The sequence below is a fragment of the Agelaius tricolor genome, unplaced genomic scaffold (genome assembly GCF_023055355.1).
Source record: "Agelaius tricolor isolate 1412-34295 unplaced genomic scaffold, bAgeTri1.0.p SCAF_1, whole genome shotgun sequence".
Classification (NCBI taxonomy): Eukaryota; Metazoa; Chordata; class Aves; order Passeriformes; family Icteridae; genus Agelaius; species Agelaius tricolor.
In genome coordinates, this window is record NW_027269261.1 from 36,812,834 (window position 1) to 36,831,221 (window position 18,388).

Genomic DNA, 18,388 nt, shown 5'->3' on the forward strand with positions numbered 1-18,388 from the left:
AATCAGATGTAACTCTTTCTCCTGTGTGTTTCCCCATGCTCTGAGCTTCATAGCCAAGGAGACTTTGAACAGCACTTACACTTTTAATCCTGTGGGTTTAAGATACAGTTTGTAGATAAGTGTGGGCTATTCTAGAAATATTTTCACTCTGATTTCTGCAGCTTGGCTGATAGTGCCAGAAGTATTGGCTGTACCTGCCCCAGTTTACTTCCCTTGGGGAGGCTTCTGCTAGCAGCCATGATGGTCTGGGATAGCCTTTGTTCCACAGAACGAGGAGTATAAACAGAGATTGCCCTGGAGAGAAGTGCATCAGCAGTGGGATACACAGCATCCCTCAGCTCTTGCTTCTCATGCAGAGAAGAAGAACCTGACCTATAACTTTTTGTACAGTTATTGACTCAAATCTATCCCTAGTGTTATCCCTATTATGACTTAATAGTATATATTTGGCTCATTAACATGTTAATGACATCCTTCTTGAAGAGAGAATGCTTTCTGGAAATTTTCTTTTCTGCAGATTTATGGCGTTTCTAGGAAGAAAAGTTTATTTCCAGCAAACATGAACCACAGCTCACTGGGACTAATGTAATGCAGCCTGTGTTACAAGTGTGTTTACTTTTGTATCTTATTTTCTTTCCCCCCCTCAGAGGATTACGCCCAGCTGTGCAACATTCCCGTTCCAGGATCTCGCCGGCCATATGGACAGGATGCTCTGGTTGACTTTGAGGAGCACTACACTCCAGAAACCAATCCATACTTTGTTGAAGACCGTAAGCAAGAGTCTCTGTTATGTAAAAGACTCGAAATGAGATTTTTACTTCAGGGTTTTTTTCCCTGTAGCCAGTTTCATTCTTCTCTTTGCTTCTGGGTAGTGTGGCCTATTTATGCTTTAGTTATTCCTAGGACACTAGCTTTCAGTCAGGTGTTCCAGTTCAAGAGCTAGGTTTGTATGAGAGTCCAGTTGGGCTCAGGGTACAATTCATTTTTAATCTAGTGAAACAGTTTGTGCCAAGTGTACTAAATTTGTGTTTACCAACAGTTTTACAGCTCAAGGTCAAAAGGCTTGCCAATTTTCCTTCTCACAAATTGATTTTCCTTTGGAGCATGGGACAGATTTCTCCAGAGTGTGTTAAATTTAGAAGAAAAAAAAAAAAAAAAAACTCTTCATCTTTCCATGATTTCCCAGCAGAACTTGTATGGGTGAAATGAGAGCATGCAAGTCATTCTTGCTCAACAGAGAACATGTACAGCACAGTGTGATCAGAGAATACCCACATGTATGGACTTGAGGCTGGATGCTCTGGCCTGCCAAGCAGGGTGTGAGGGATTGCACACAGCATCTCGCTTGTACCGGAGGAATATCAGGGCTCTTTATGTTGGGTCAGGCCCAGCTCACTTTTAACATTTGTATGAGATAAATGCTTACAGATTTCAGCATCTTCCTCAAAATCAGGCAGCCCTGTACAGGTCCAGACACAATTTTTATTATTTATTCCAACACAGTTTTAGAGAAGAAAAGTGGAAGTATCAGAAGGAGCTGGTAATTTCTCATGCTTTACCATATGTATGGCCTGCAAGTTGCCACTCTGTTCTTCCCCAGTCAGTGTTACTGAGTGTTGATGTGTAACTGAAATGTCACACAGCTGAAAACTACTGATTACACCATGAAAACCCAGAACAATGACTGGCTAAGCAATGTTAATCTGGAAAGAAGCATTTCACAAGATGTAAACAAGGTATAAAATTTAGTGGTAAATAAATATGATAAATTGTGGAAAGTTTTGAATCCACAGCTGAGACCATGGAATGGCTGCAGTGGGAAGGGACCTTAAAGATCACCTAGTTCCAAACTCTTAGGGACAGAGGCTTGAGAGCTCATGGCTCTTTCTCCCATCCTATCACTGAACCAGATGGGGCATCAGAGACTTCAGGATCACAATCCTGCTGGAGGCTGTGTGAGGAATGCAATACATCCCATCCCATGGCAGGGCCATGTACTTCAGTGCAGTATTTGTCATTGTGCAATCAGTTTCTACAGAAGCAAATACATACCTCAGAATTACAATACAGGTCCTATTGAGCTGTTTTGAACTAGAGTATATTTTGTGAAGTAGAACTTGCTGTGAATGATACATATTTTAGTTTTAGCTGGTTAAAATTACAACATACTGAATTCATGACAGAGAGAGAGGGAGAGAAAAAATATATATATGTGTGTACATAAGTTTATGCACATGCCTATCTGCCTACATATAAGCTACATTTCTAATAAATTATGAGGGGCTTTTTAATTTAAAAAATACCTGTGTATTTGGGAGGACACCTTTGCCTTTCTTGGCACTGTTTTCTAAATTAGAAAAGGTTTTTACTTTAAAGGTCTCTCCTGAGCTCTCTACAAGCTCTGCCAGAGAACTCCAGCAAGTAATGAAACTTGGTTACCTACATCATGACAATGCTCAATATCCTCAATACTATTGCACTGAGAAGTGATTTACAAGGCTCATGAAAAAGACCTCAATGTTTCCCATGTAATGTGCACTTGTATTATATATGTTCTTGAGATGTGACATCTGTCAGCAAGTACTTTCTTCACATTATGTGTTCAGTGTCTTCAGAATCCACTCAGCCTATTACTGACCAGCTTGATCCTTACTCAGAAGCCCACCATGCTAGAAAATCCAGGATAGGAACAGTACTTGTAGTCAAGAGAAGTGGAGTGGAAATGGCAGTATGGAAGTTAAATGGAAGAAGGTATGGAAAGGGCAGAATAGGAAAGGAAAAAGCAGGTCAGTAGAAAAGAGGGCCTCAAGGACCAAGAGAGGATGGAGTAAATAAGAAAAGACAAGAGAAAAAACATAAGAAAGGGAGAAATTCATATTCCAAGGTAGCTTAGCAAATACTGTATCACAGCTGTTGCAATATGAATCAGTAAACAGTTTTTCAATAAGTTGCTGGCTTGTTGGAGGAGCCACTACCTGTTACAGGACAGATGGGGAGATATATCCTACTCTATTCCACTCCAGCTCCAGTTTCCCCTCTCTACTCATTGTGCTGTTAAACTTATGACTCAAACATTCTCAGCTTTTTCCACAGAAGTCTGTTTGATGTGATGGGCTGCCATCTGCAGTCCTGTTACATCACTGCTCCATGAGCAGAAAGCTAGTGAAAAAAATCTTAGGACTTAGAGGAACAGTTCAGTCCTAGAGACAATCTCTGAACATTTAAAAATGTAAAATAATTTTGTAAGTATAAATTCTTCCTTATATATAAAAGCATAACTGTCACAAAAGCCCTAAGGCAGGGAGCCCAAAAAGCATTATACAAACCACTGAATACAAAGACAACTCTTTGTATAAGAGGTGAAAAAAAAAAAGCTCAACTCTTTGAGCTTTGACTGCTCACCATCTAGAATTATGACAAGGAGGAATTGGTAGATTATAGGTATTTGTACTGGCACCAGTCACTGAAGCACAAGCCAAAGGGCTGTTAACAAAAAACCACAACAGGAAAGCAGTCTCTGATTTCTTCTTATTTTCCTTATGGCAGCTGGGATTGATTTTTTTTTAATATGTTTTCTTCTGGATAAATTATAGTGCATCTCTTACCCCTCTACACACACACCTTATTTTTCTACAATCCTCTTTTAAGAAACTTTCCCAAATTGCGTGACCATTTGTTTCCTTAAAGGCTGATAAACAAAACAATTGAAATAAAAGGTGCTATTTAGAAAACACTAACTTACCCTTTAAAAAATAAACAAAGAAATTATGGAGTTTCCATTCTACAAAAAAAAAAATCACAGATTTTTAACACAAAACTTAAGAGTTAACCAAGTTATTCAGTTTCCATCTTGAAACATATCACAGCACTTTTCTGGTACATTTAAAACTCCAGATGGTGCAGCTCTGCTAGAGCTGACCTATTTTCTGCAAAGTCAAGTCACATTCCAGTAAACTTCTGAGAGAATTTCAGTCTCCCACTATATATTTGGGTATACTGATTCAATATCTTTGTAACCTGCCTGTTTGCAATTATTTTTCCTCCCAGGTTTCCTGAACAGCTTTGAGGAGCTACAAGCAGAGGAATGTGGTATTCTGAATGGATGTGAAAATGGCCGATGTGTGAGAGTCCAGGAGGGCTACACCTGTGACTGTTTTGATGGTTATCACCTGGACATGGCCAAAATGACCTGTGTTGGTGAGGATAGCCTATCACCTGTAATATCCCCTGTTATCTCCTGGTGGTCTGTCAGTTTACTTACTCACTTCCCCTTAGGAGGCCTTGAACAAAGGATTTAAGGATGATCACCTGACTTGTATTAAAGATCCAAGCTTTGTTTTATTCACTGCAAAGGCTAGTAATTATTGTTACAAAAATGTCTTGGTGTTTCTCAGTGCATCTTGGTCATTACAGCTGTGTCCCGTTAAGAGAGTAGAAGCGAACAGATGCACATTTTTGGAATTAAGCTTAAACTTATATCAAGACTTTAATGTACAGACCAAATTTTTTTCAAAGGCCTCAAGTAAGCTAGGAGGATGGAACTGGATCCAGAGCAGAAGAGTGATTTTAAGAGTGGATTTTTAGAGTGGATTCAGAGAGATTGCTTAAATATGCATATAACCAGCTGCTGAAGTTTGGCCCCTGATTTTCACAGGCTTCAACAGTCAACACACTCAACTATTTCTCTCACTCTCAGACTAGTAAATCTGCATGTTCACCAACCAAGACCATCTATATCTTCAATTAAAACAACTAAACATGGGAACACCAAATGTCAGTGAGAAGATGAAGCAAAACCACCCCTCGGTGTAGAAGCCCAGTACAAACAGTGTGATTATTTCAGTTTAAGGTCTGCACTAACCTTGTTTAGCATTTTGCTTTGTGACACACAGCTGAAATCTTCCAGCTCTATGAGGAGGAGCTGCCTATGAGCCTTGTAATCTTCAGGGTTTTATGACAAGCTGGCCTCCTTAGCAAGAAAAGCTGCTGTGTATGTCAGACCTAAGATGTGTGGTGTTGAGTGCAGGTGGTTTGTCCTCACAATGATTCAGTTGACAGCACCAGCAGCTCCTAAAGTATTCACCTGGTAAAGTACAGATGTTATGCTGAGAACTTCAAGATTCTTTCTCAAAAGTCACTTTTCAGTCATCAGATAAACACATGTAAGTGGTTACTTAATTTTGTTGTGCAGCTGGGCTGAATTTGGACTTGGTAATCTAACAGTTTAAGGCCCTTTAATACCCTATTGATTTCCTATGATAACTTCCACCTCTTCCCAATTCATCTTTTAGGGCTTTTGGCCCAGCCTAATTCCACCCAATCGGAACTGAAAATAAAGCTCCCAGGGCATTTGTGCAGATTGTTCTGGTCCTAACAATGCTGGAACTAAATGAGTATTAACTACACACCAGACTCAAGCACATGTGTCTTTTGATGTCTCCTTTTTGCAGATGTGAATGAGTGCAATGAGCTGAACAACAGGATGTCCCTCTGCAAGAATGCCAAGTGCATCAACACAGAAGGGTCCTACAAGTGCTTGTGTCTCCCAGGGTATGTGCCTTCAGACAAGCCAAACTACTGCACACCACTGAACTCAGAACCAGAGAGTGAACTGGAGTAGAGGAAAATCTCCACATCCTAAGCCCATATACTCTGCACTGTATAAAGAAAAGGAAGAAAAGTATTTAACTTGAGGAGAGAAGGCGCCAGAGTAGCAAACAGAAGGGGAGAAAAGGGTTAAAATGTATCAAAGGTGAGACGTGATGGGTTGGTTGTTTATCAGCTTCACTGAAGTGACAGACCAAATGGACACATTGCTCTGTATGAAAGAAACAAGTATATAGTGTGTTCATAAAAAAAAAAATCTTTGAAAATAATCAAAAACAGTGCTGTTATTTGAAACAGAAGAGCTTTGGTTTTATGTTTTTTTGTTTTGTTTTGGATTTTTTTTACTATTGCTTGATTAATTTGGCATTTAAATAGTGATGGAGATATTTTATATTACTAAGTCATTTTTTTGATTGTTCATTTCCTTGCCTACTGTTTCTTTTCAGACCTTTTTTCTGATCAGTACAAATTCTATGATACAGATATTCTTAGTCCATCTTATAAGAACTGTTACACAGGGTGATGCTCCTCCTTCCCTGGAACATTGGTCAGTGACTTTTTTTAAAATTTGCTAGTTGTCTGCCCTGTGGAGCAGGCACCATTTGTTTTCAAATGTTTATATACCTTGGCGAAAAGTCCTTATATTCATTTTGTATCCTCTATGGTTGTTACTGCACTTAAAGTCTTTAGAACCTTTCTTGCCAAGTTCAAAGCTGCTAGTGGACAACATTGGATTCCTTTTGTACATTAAACCAAAAGATTTTAGCTCACATCTCTATTGTAATGTGTAAATTGAACACAAGAGAGATCTTGTATGATTACCCTAACATATTAAAGCTGTATATTAAAACTCAATAAAATCACCTTTTTTTAGAAAAAAAAAGTACTATTTACTAATTTTGGTTCCTTTCCTCCCCCCGCTTTTTTTTTCTGTGTGTTTGTTTTACAAAAATCAGCCCTCAGGTGTTTACAAGAATCAGCCTTTCAGTACTAGATTTAATTTACATTAGAACAGTCTTAGGGAGTTGTCTGGCTGGTTTTTCCTTCTCATTCTGTTTTAACAAGACCAGAACTTGAATTAGTTAATGCCTGAAGTTAGGCTTCCAGGGGGAAGATTTCAAACACAGACCTACAGAAACTGTTTGACTTGGAAGCTGATTCACATGGAATTTTTTTTTTCTTTCCTGGTTTAGGCATGTTTCCCACTAAATCTGCAAATAACACTCTACAGTATGATGGCCTGGTTTTCAGAAATACTAAGGAGAAGGGGGAGAATTTCCTTTTCTTGATGAACTGTACCTTCCCATCAGCTCTTATTTTTCAGTGGAAGGAGAGAGAGATTAGGAGACTGACAGATGTTTCACTTTGACCTTCTCCAGAGTGAAAGAGTTTCTTTCAGAAATCCTGAAATAGGTCCTTTTCATATTTTTCAAATGAAATGTTTTGCTGTGTCTTCTAGACATGCCCTGCATTAAAAGGAGAAGGATAACTTGAGATTTTTAAAAGTGAGTCAATATTCAGGTCAGCCACAGAACCAAAAATATCATAAGCTCCATCCCTTTCAGTTCTGCACACTACAGTAGATCTTACTGAAGTCCATGTGACTGTAAATGTGCAGTATCATCTGTCCTTCCCAGGATGCTTCTCTCTGTCTGCTGGAACCTGACACTAGGACTAGAGGAGATAATGTCAAAATGCAGTAAAACATTCTCAATAAACTCTGGAAAGAGGGATCTTTAAGGAAGAGATACTTTTGAGGTGCCAAACTCTCTTTACTTTTCTAGAATTAGGCAGGGGAGGGTGGAGGGTCAGTTACTCTTCTAGTCAAAGAGGTGGATCACAAACACTAGAGCTGGTCTATAATTAGACTCACAAAAATAATCCTTGCTTACCTGCTGTGGTTAAGGAAGAAGGAAGGAAGGTCTAGTCTTTTTAGTGAATGCTGTAACTAAAGAGCTCTTAGTTGTCCTGCTTGAGGTTAATCCTCAATAAAGAGCAAGGTCACAGTTACAGCCTTCCACTGGGTTCAGGATGAGCTCTGGGCTGCTTTCAGCCACCATGAAAATTCATAGACAAGACAGTGCTCTCCTGACTCCCACCTCCTCCTGCTTCCATATCCAGCTGTGTTCATCTCTGTACGACAGCCTGGGGCCCCAAGCCACCACTGCAGCTCTCACTCCAGGCTCAGATTTTCAGCATCCCAGTACTCCATCAGTCCATACACAGGTAGCACCCGTTTGCAGGTGTGAGTGCCAGGACAGGCTGACAGATGCAGATGCATTGGCACAACTGCTGCCAAACGAAATGTTGTCCATGCTCTCAGCAGGGAGGATTAGTTGGCTTATTTGTCTCTAGCTGTTCATCAAAGTTCACAGACATCAGGTTGTGCTGGCCTTTTGCTCTAGTTTGCCTTATAGACATGGTTGAAATTGATCACAGCATTGAAAGCTACCAGTAGGTTCAGAGTGATGGCTTGTGCTAGCTCTGGTTCCATGGAAAACAAATTCCCCAGCAAACCTAAACTATCTCTTTGCCTATCAGTTTCTATTGGCAGCAGTTCTCAAAAAACATTTTGGTTTGTCCAGCCATCTTCCATTTCCCCTACCTACTTCAAGAGGGCAGCAGTTGACCCAAGCCCTGAATGAAGCTTGAAACATTCTGCTGGTTCAATAGCCATGTGCTCGTTACAGCCACACACTTCTATCAATCGCAGACACTGTGGAAGCAGGCAGCAGACTTTGTGCGTGCTCATGCCTTTCCCTTCCACCTCTTTGTACCTCTAATATGCCTTAAAACACACAGGGAGCCAAGGGCAGACCAAGCAGCCTAAATCCCACTTACATCCCAGTGCTTAGCATTCCACGTTGCCTGGCTCCAGGCCTTCAGAAATGCTTTGACAAAGGAACCACAATTGGAGGAATTAAGTGAAATTCAGCCTCTGGAGCCCACCTACTTTGCCCCAGTACAGTGAGGCTGGTTCTGTCATTTCACCTGAAAAGCTGCAGGGCTTAGGAATACAATTTTGATTCATAGTTAAACAAACATTTTCTTAACATGATTAAGACAAGGGATTGGACACCATGGGTGTAGCCATTTTAGTTGTTACAAGAGCTGCGGTTTAGGTGAGAGCCTTCAAAATACAGAAACCACCACGTACAGTTCCATGATTCAAGTTTCTGAGTACAGCAGAATCTGGAACTGATTACAATTTATACCAAATGGCACCAGTACTTTATATATCCATATGGATCCTTTAAAAAAATCAGCCCTTTTTCAGGCAGACATTTCCTTGCTACAAAAAATAAAATTGCTGACATGGTAGAACTGAATTCTGCTAGTTCCCTTTTAATACTGCTGTGCTAATGAGAATGAAGTTACTATGGAACTGGAGTTATGTGTATTTCAGCTAGAAAGATATTTGATATGTACAGATACTTTCATGTTGGGATGCTATTCAGTGAAAAAACTAGCCAGTGTTAAAACTATCATAGTGAACACTAACATTCCTTGAGAAAAGACTCTCACAGCTGAACAGCTGAATTTGGAGCCAAGAGACAGAGCTCACAGTGATGACAAATATTCAGCTAGTCAGTGGCAACTGACATAGTCAAGTAAATTCCTAACTAAGAGAAGTCCTGGAATGCTAAAGGCTCTGAAGGAGTTGTCGTGATCTATTAGCTCACATTGATCGTTACCCTCGTGTGGGCTGAATCTGAGTTTGGCAACAGAGGGGCTCCTGGCTTTGGCACTTTCCTAATTCCTCAAAAAGAAAGGTGACAGACCCAATTAGAGCATGTCACAGGCCTGATCTGGGCAGCAATTAAACCACAGTGCATTCCTTCAAAGTGCGTGGCAAACTCAGGAACCCTGCTGCTGCCTGTAGAAGACACTACAGTATTGTTCTTTTAACAATGCCACCCACTTTGAAGGGCAGTTAGTGCATGCTGGGGCCTCTTTTAACACCAGGCAGGCCAAGGGAGTTGTTAAGGAGCCATTCAAGCAAAGAAGGGGTGAATTGCTGTGTGTAACAGAGGCTACTGTTCACTTCTGACACCATGACTGGTGTAGTCACTGCCCCTGAGAGTGTTTAAGAAAAGACTGGATGTGGCACTCAGTGCCATAGTCCAGTTCACATAGTGGTGTTTGATCACAGGTTGGACTCAATGATCTCAGAGGTCTTTTTCAAACTGATTGATTCTGTAATTATTTGGTATTTGTATAGCTTTTTCTATCAGAAGATCTGAAATTTACCTAGGGAAGCTGCACGCGATGCATCCAAAAGAGAAGCAGAATAACTGAGGGAATGAGGAGAACCAGCCACTTGCTGAAGGTTTCTCAATGAGTGACAATGTCACCTTGTGAGAGTAACAGGGGCTGCTGCAGGACTGGCCTACTGTCACTGCTTTCAGCTGCAGCAATAACCTCACACAACAGAAGGACTAGAAAATCTGGACCCATCTGGGGCACGACCTCAACAGCTGGCACAGCTGTGCAAGATCTTGAATCCAAAGACCACTTTGCTCCTCACCAATGTTTACCACTTCAGTGCCCATGTGCCAACAAGAGAACATGTAATGAAACAGGATTATCCTGTGACAAGCTGTATTAGTAAGAGATTTTAATACCTGTTGGGGAAAGAATGACATAAACCAAAGAAATGCCGGATGTCAGCTGTGTCAGGTTTCCTTCAAGACCACTGGATCACCAGATAGATATTTTGATAGTCTTCAGGCTGGGTGTTTTGTCCCACGTACATCTGAGGTCTGTGCTCACTTTGCTCTTTCCCCTCTAGACTGGAGAAATTACTGCTGAGTAATTTCACTGAGCTCTCACTGAACTCTCAAGTGCCCTGCCCAAGGTAGGAGATTGCCTTAGGCACCTCCAGAGGTCCCTTGCTACAAATGTCCCCAAAGCTACATTTTTCCATGAGATCTGTGACCTGGCACAGCAGCCTCTGCTGCCTGTCCTTAAATGAGATAGGTAAGGGGACAGAGGGAACATGACCTCCTCCCCTATTTCTCCCACACCTGAGCATGTGCCAGGTGCACTTTGGAGAGACCAGAGCACCAGCCTGCTCAGCCCAGTCAGGAGAATCCCATCCAGAAGGAGCAGCATGCACAATGTGCTCTGTTGCTTGTAATTAACCCGTATGTTCTTCAAGAGTTAAGTGGCAACCTCAGGAAGAAGGGAAGTTCTGCATTTTTGTCCTGATAAAAGACACAGAGGAGAGAGGAAATTAGGGTATTCTTATTTTATTCAACATTGACTTTCCCTTTCCCTTCCCCTCAAGTCATGCTTTGCCACACACTGCTTTCCATTAGCTCTGAGCGGAGGAGGATGGAGAGGATAATGCTAGCCAGCATGGAAAATTTCTACGTGACAATTTCAGCATCACCTCCAATCCCTATCTACTCAGGCTGCCAGGATCCATTCTGAGCTGCATTTTTCCAAAGCACTCTGTATTGATTTAGCTCTCCTCCCACTGAAACCTGTGGCACCTACATGGATTCCAGTGGGAGCAGGGAAAAGGCTGTGCCAAACTCTATTGAAAAAAATCCCACCATGTGCGTCTAATGAGGAATGTCTCTGGCAGAAAAGTTTTGAGTGCAGCTAAGCAGATTTTTTGTTTCTTTCACATTAAAAGTTCAATTTCTGCCACTTCTCATCCAGGCAGTAGCTGCCCAGAAGAGTGGGTAAGATGTGTTCCAAAATCCCCAGCAGGATATTGTCTGTTTTCAGCTAAAACTGAAAGAAACTTTACTGTTATCAGGGCAGTCCCTGTAACTTTGTGAGTGGGCACTATTCTCAGGATGTGACATACCTGTCCTTGCTGCAGCTCATCTCTGGGCACAAGGGCATTCCCCACTTTCTGTTCATTTGATACCCCTTTCCAGGAGCTGTCTGCACTGAAGTCCTGCTTTTGCTATTTTGCCTCCAGTACATCCTGTCATTTGCTCATGATCCAAAGCCTCAGCATCTCATGTATCCCATCCTTCCTGTTTGTTGGCATTGGAGGCCACAAAAGCAGTTTTCAGGCTCTAAATAAAGATTTGGCATGTGGTGAAATTGATAGCTGCTCTCCGGTGTTCAGGAAGACCTTCCGCCAAGGTAAACCGATCATTTCCTCACAGTGATCCCTCTCCTCACAGGAACAGAAGCCACCACCACCAAGTAGCAAAACTACCCAGAGAGATGGGACATCTTTGTCCTTCTTTTACCATAAGCAAGAAATTTCAAACATGCCTTTAGCAGTGAATTTGTTCTTTGGCCTGCAGCATCACCAACTGAGCTGAACAGCAAACATAGAATAAGGAAGCTTCAAAAATAAGACAGGAAAGGGAAATCCTTTGCTTTGCACAACAGTGAGCTGAATGAACACAGAATTTTCATTCACATTTGCTCATGATTATACTTTTTTCTTTTTTTTAAAGGAGAATTATTATTTTTAAAGTCCCTTAGGCTGCTAAGGAAAAAAAGTAACTATATTAGCTGTATTGCTGATTGTGATGTTGGTTCATTGTAGCACACTGGAGATAAACCAAAGCAGATGATAGGGAGCTTTTGAGGATTTCACTGCTGAGTGCATAGTGCATTCAGACATATATTTTAATTTTGCATCTGGTAATAGTTCTGGTATTGGGTTAGTTCACCAGAAGGCAGCAATAACTGTTTTTAGCCAAAATGGCCCTTACCTCATCCAGTAAAATTCAGTTTATGTTTGAGGGTTTGCTAAACACATCTACCACACATGAGACCTAACAAAACACTTGCAAACGTGTACCCCAAGGACAGTACTGTAGGAGACTCTAACACCAGGGCTATTTTCCCTGTCTAAACACCTAACTCAAAACAGGTCCTAGAGACCCAGGAGCAACCAGGACTCAAGGGCAAGGACCTGGAACAAGAGCCTCTTGCACGTGGTCTACTGGCCTCCTGGGCAGGCCAAACAAAAGGTCCCTGCAGAGTCTCTCTCACATTTTGATTCCCTTATACTTCTAATTTAGTTCTGGTTTAGTTCCCTGTGATTTCCACTGTCATCTCTTCATTCTTCTGTACAAGTACAGTTGACAGTATGTGTTAATATGAAGACTGTCCCACCTCATTTTGGTGCAACTCGATTTTTGGTGCACTCAACTGACTTCAGTGACTCACACAGGGAGTAACTCTGCTCCCAGTTTATAGGTGATTTTCTAACACTTCAAAATTTTAAAAATTAAAACCATTTAAAACTGTGAGGCGTGAAGTGTCTAAAACCTTTTGAAAGAGATCTAGCAACCCTAGAGATATTTGCTAATTATAAGCTTTTTCTCTCTGTTTCATAACAAGTAGTATCTCACTGAACCCTTCCAAGTCCCCTGTTGGCAACAAGACATATGGACTGAAATGTAGTAAAAAGGCAAATTGTAAGAGTCAAAACAAGGATTTTAAAGCTTTTTCTGGGTTTCAAGGGTTATCTTCATATGAATAATTTTATTGTAGGATTATAAATGGAATGAGGTATCATCAACTTGCAAAATTTGTTCATTTTATAATTAATAAATATTAATAAAAGTTAATAGAATTCTGCCATTGCACAGCCAGCAGATCTGAGTCCGACACCAGCTGTTCAACAACTGGACAGAAATTTAAGCAAATATTATAAAGGCTTGGAGATACTGTGGGAGAGATTAAGCCCTTAGGGTTTGTTTGGGCTGAACGCTTCAGGAAAGGGGGATGCTCCGAGGGAAGCTGCTGTTGGTGGGTGTGAGCAGCAAAGATGCTTTCTGTCCTCCTGACCTGTCACTAGAGGTCAGCGCAGCTCCTGCTGTGCCCCGCTGCTCCCCGCAAAGGAATGGTAAGAAAAGGCCCAGCTCCGAGAGACAAGCAGTGGAAACAGCTCCAAGAGGGCAGAATCTGTGTTTCTGCACCGGGAGAAAGGGGAAGCCCCGGAAAAAGAAGCACATAGCTGGAACGGAAAAGCTTGAGCCCAAAATCAGCAGAAAAGCGCGCTAGAAGTTGAAAGTTTCCCGCGGATCAATTAAGTGAAACAATGGCTATTTTTAAAGCAGCCTAAGGTAGAAGTTGTCTCCTAACAAGTCCAGCTGACTCCCACTCCGAGGGCTCTTCCTGATGCATGGAAAATAAACTGCTCAGTCTCCCTGCATAAAAAAATTCCTAGCCCAGGCTGAGAACAGCTGGTCTAGCTCGTGTAAATCTAGCTCGTACATGCAGGACAAGGAGACAGGGAAAGCATTAACTGCTCTGGAACAATTCCTGAATGGAAAAAGGAGCAGACACTCATCTTCCCAACATAACAAAACAGACATCCACTGCGATCCTTGATGTCACTGAATAAACCTGGTGATTTGGGGCTCTCCCTGCCCTTAGTCCTGTCCTGGCAGGGCTCCCCTCCAGCCAGGACCAGCCAGGAGGTGACAGCTATGGCAGCCCTTGATGGGAATCGTGGTGGAGCTCCTCTTCCTCTCGCTTTTAGAAGAGGAGACTGCAGCAGTCATCGGCTCTCAAGACAGGTGCAAGGGAGAGAGATTTGGCGCTGAAGAAATGTCACCTTGTGGCAATCAAATTAGTCACTTCCCCTCCTCACACATGTTCTGGTAGGATTTCTGGTGTTCAACCCACCACTCTAGCAGGAGAGCACAAGTTTTATAAGCATGACTCAGGCTCCAAAAACAAAGAACTGCATAGCAATACCCCAACAAGCCTTTTAGAACAGGCTGCCCTACCTCAAATGGCAGCAAAGAGACTTGGGCTGCAATCTTTCCATAAACTCACACGAGGACATTTAGCACAACTTAACCTGACCTGTCTCCCCTGTTCTGGCAGATGCAGGAAATCAACACCTTGAAATCCAAAAATGTTTGGTCAGCAGTTGGTTTCACCTCTTGACGTAGTGGTAATGGAAACCAGGAGAATAAATTCATGCCGACATATGGGGGAAGTAATTCATCTTGGTCAATGAACTATAACTAAGTGAAACTAATGTAAATGAGAACCTAATTCCATATCCCAAACAAAAAGCAGAAATATTTTAGCCATTTTAAAATATTTTCTTCCCTAATCTATATCTGACTCTGAGGATAAGTAAAATTATATACACAAGCTTCTACCAACCATGAAAAAGTCAACTGATTCCTGTAGGAAGTATTTTTGCCAGGGATGCATTAGCTGTAAAACATATTATCACTCTTTCTTTAATACATTATATACAAAGGAGGAAAAAAATTGTCACTGCTACGTGCTTTCTCACTTTTTTCCTTGGAAACTTCAATTCTAAAAGACACACATTATAATAAATGCAAGAGTAGAAAAGATCTAAAGTTTGAAGTGCAGGACTGCCTGAGGTCATCTACCCATTACTAATACCTTTGAGTCATAGTGTTTGGGAGTCAAAAACAGGCACCTTGCTGAGCCAAGTGCTGTGAAAAAGACTTTCACTCAACAGAGGTATCAAATGAGAAAATAAGATGGACAGAGGTGGAAAAAGCATGCAAATAAATGAGATAACACTAGTAACAGTGAGAGCAGCTGCCAACCCTGTACAAACACGGGATGCCATCAGGAATGGGGATTTCTGGCACGGCATCCTGAGCAGTCAGGAGAGCAGAGACACCACCCACAAAGATGGGCATTACCAGAAGAACCTGTTTGAGATAATTTCTGATGGTCCAATAACTTGTTGAAATATTATGTAGTCCCTTTTTACATTCCTGGAACAAAACACCACCTGCTGCCCTGCAGCAACAGTGTTGACATTTTTGGAGGATGGTGGCACGAAGGAGAGTTTTGCCAAACAGTGTTGTAATGTGGCAGTTGTTTGTAGCAGCTTTTCAGACAGGGGGAAAGAAAGCACATGGGTGCTTATATGACAATTTTACAAGTGGAAACAACATGAAATTGTGAGCTGTCTGGAAGCAAACCAAATTACACACACCCTGAGCAGGACAGAGGTAGCACACAAAGAACCTTGAATATAAAGATGTGACTGAAAACGGAACAGGAAAAACACAAAATACAATTAAAAAAAAAAGATTAAAAGCAGGAACAACAAACAGCATAAGCTTTCCAAATAAAAGTATTACTTCCTGTGAGACCTTTGGCAAATTACTCTATTTCCCCATCAATATCATGGAGATAATATTTGCTGGTGTCACCACATCCATAAAAACTTTAAACTTCTGGTTGTTTGTAGAGAAATCAATCACAGGGAAAGGTGGTGGGGATGTACAGAAGGTTTGGGCCTTAAGAATTTCCACACTCTGTAAGCAAAGTTTTAACTTTAATCTTCACTATTATGCTGCCATCAGGTTTAAGGCATGTTCTTTAACATATGGAATGAAAAAATATGCATTCTGTTTTGGTAAGCAAGGAGGTGAAGAATAAATTAGATTCTTTTTGTGGTCACCATTCACGACCACACAACCCATCAAAAGCACAGAGAGATAGCTTATGGCATAAGGGGTTACAGCCCCCAGCTATGCTACACTCAGGAGGCCACAAGCACCCTGGGCAGACCATCAGTCTGTCACTTGTATGCTGACACACAGCCTGAGTCTGACCTGTGGGTTCCCTCCCTTTTTTTAAGAGCACCATGAACATTTCTTCACCTTGCCCCATGGCTGTGAGCAGCAGATCTTTTGGGATGTGTCTATGTTTGGATGATTTGTTTGAGTGGCAGAGGGGAGAAAACCAATAAATCTATACAGTGAACATAAGCTACAATTAGAAAGGCCCTTAAACCCACAGCTCCTCAGCTGCTGTGAATTGGCACAGATACATTAAAACTAATTGGCAGGAGTCCTCAGGCAGCTCAAATCAGTGTCACTCCACTGAAGCTTATGGAGCAACCCCAATTTGTAGAAGCTGGGGATCTGGCCCACAGCCTGTGCTGCACTCCAGAAAGACCATCTGTGTTTAACAGAATCAGAAATCAAAAGGAAAGTCTTTACTCAGTATTACTGAGGCAAGTGATTTTCATGGTGTTAAGTCAGGTAGACTAAACAAGAGCTATAGAAGATAAAAACTAGCTCTTTGTTTCTGCCTCTGTATAGTTTTACCAGGAAAAGTTATGTAATTTCTTGCAACATATTCCACGAGGCAGTGAAATGTGAAGGCAAGAAGGAGACAACTGCAGAGGTAAGAGGGGTAGGAATAACAGAATAAGGAATTCAAGCTACTTAATGAATTACAGGCACTAAAGTGTGCTTCCCTGCTCCTGTTGAATTGATGTCAAACCCATTCCCACTGATGTCAGTGGAAAGAGTGGCATTACACAATGCTGCTCAGCAGCCCAAGGGAGGGGCAGCATAAAAGCAGAGGGGAAGGTTCAGGTAGTTCAGCTTTTTATTTTGGAAGCTGTGCTGAAAATCTTCCATATTCAACTTTCATGGGAATTTGGATACCATTGTCAGCATTCTAATTGTTAAAAGCCAGATGCAGAGTTAAAACTAGCACAGCAATCGGGGTGGGGGAGTGGTGAGGGGAGATCATATCAATGCATCTAAATTCATGTTTAGATGAATAGTGGTAGTGAATAGTGAGTAGTTCATGTTTAGTGCTCTGTGGTAGAAATCAATATTGTTTGTGCAAAGCCCTTCTGGGATGTCCAGCAAAAAGCAGTGCTTTTGTCATGCTGCCATGTGGTAACTCAGTCTTAAGTATCCTGTGGTGAGGAACTTATGATTCTCTTTACTTTGGAGAAGCTGCATCTGCACACAGGAAATCACTGAAAAGAAAGAGTTTGTTTATGTCTGTAACACATGCACACATGCATGTATTTTCAGGGCACGGAATGTAAATGAACTGCTTTGAATTCCAGGGGACCATGTACATCCCAAAAGTTCTGGACACCACAGTGTTACCCTGTATCTGCTCATGCAGCCACTGTTTGTCCTAGAGGTCAATGCATAAGGAAGAGTAAAAATGAGACAGACAGAAAATAAATCTCTTCAGCTTTGACACAGGAAAAATTCACTGCACATTACAACATCTGCCCTGAGCAACAATTTCTCACCCTGCTCCAAGCTCACTTGTGGCTCCAACAGCTACCTGATCCATTCCCAGGGCAAAGGCTGTAGTGAAAACTCTTTCAGGACAGATTCTCCTCAAGACTGAAACGGTGAAGTGGGAGTGAGAGTTTGCACACTGGGTGAAAATATCTTCCAGTGTGCAAAGTCAGAACAACTGAGGAGAGTAATTCTGCTTTAACTTTGCAATCTATTTTTAACGTTTAGAGATGTTTTGAATGACACTGAGAAAATATGTGTGTGGTTTTGAAAGAAAAGCTACCAGCAAAATCAGTGCAAGCAGTCTTGTGCAACTGGGCTCTGCTGGCACAGTGCTGGCACAAGGCAAGTAGCAATTCCAGACTAAGCCTCTCCTGGGCTCTGGCACTGCTTGGTGCTAGCAGCACACAGAGCATGTGTGATGTAAATTCAAGTCTGTAACCACTAGTAACTCATTGAGAGGATTTAAGATTTCAACTCAACTCCAGCTGAATAAAGGTATGTGTGAGTTTATTGGTGCTAAGCAGCTTTGCATTTCAGTGCTGTTATACCATGGAGACCAGCTTTGCAGAAACAGAGTTAGTAAGGCCTATTCCACAGCTGTTCAATTAACCTTTACACATTGCCAGTCCCTCAGCCTTGGTCTGAGGTCCCAAAGAGCCAGAAAGACTGCAGCTTGCCTTCAGTCATCTCCATGGCAGAGTCTTTTAAGCAAAATCTGGTTCCATGTTTCAGCTGAAGTTGGTATTTGATCCACTATTCACTACAAAGAAATATAT

General features: G+C 41.6%; 1 protein-coding gene across 8 annotated transcripts in view; it reads left to right on the top strand.

The window, feature by feature from the left end:
* The window catches only part of LTBP1 (latent transforming growth factor beta binding protein 1), a 189,435-nt gene extending 183,056 nt beyond the window's left edge, over positions 1-6,379 (top strand). For all 8 annotated transcript variants that reach the window (XM_071429915.1, XM_071429922.1, XM_071429938.1 and 5 more), the window contains 3 exons: positions 648-770; positions 4,048-4,197; positions 5,451-6,379. In XM_071429915.1, coding sequence (XP_071286016.1) covers positions 648-770; positions 4,048-4,197; positions 5,451-5,620 — 443 coding nt within the window. In that variant the 3' untranslated portion in view covers positions 5,621-6,379. The remainder of the gene's footprint in view (positions 1-647; positions 771-4,047; positions 4,198-5,450) is intronic.
* Positions 6,380-18,388: the final 12,009 nt, after the last annotated feature.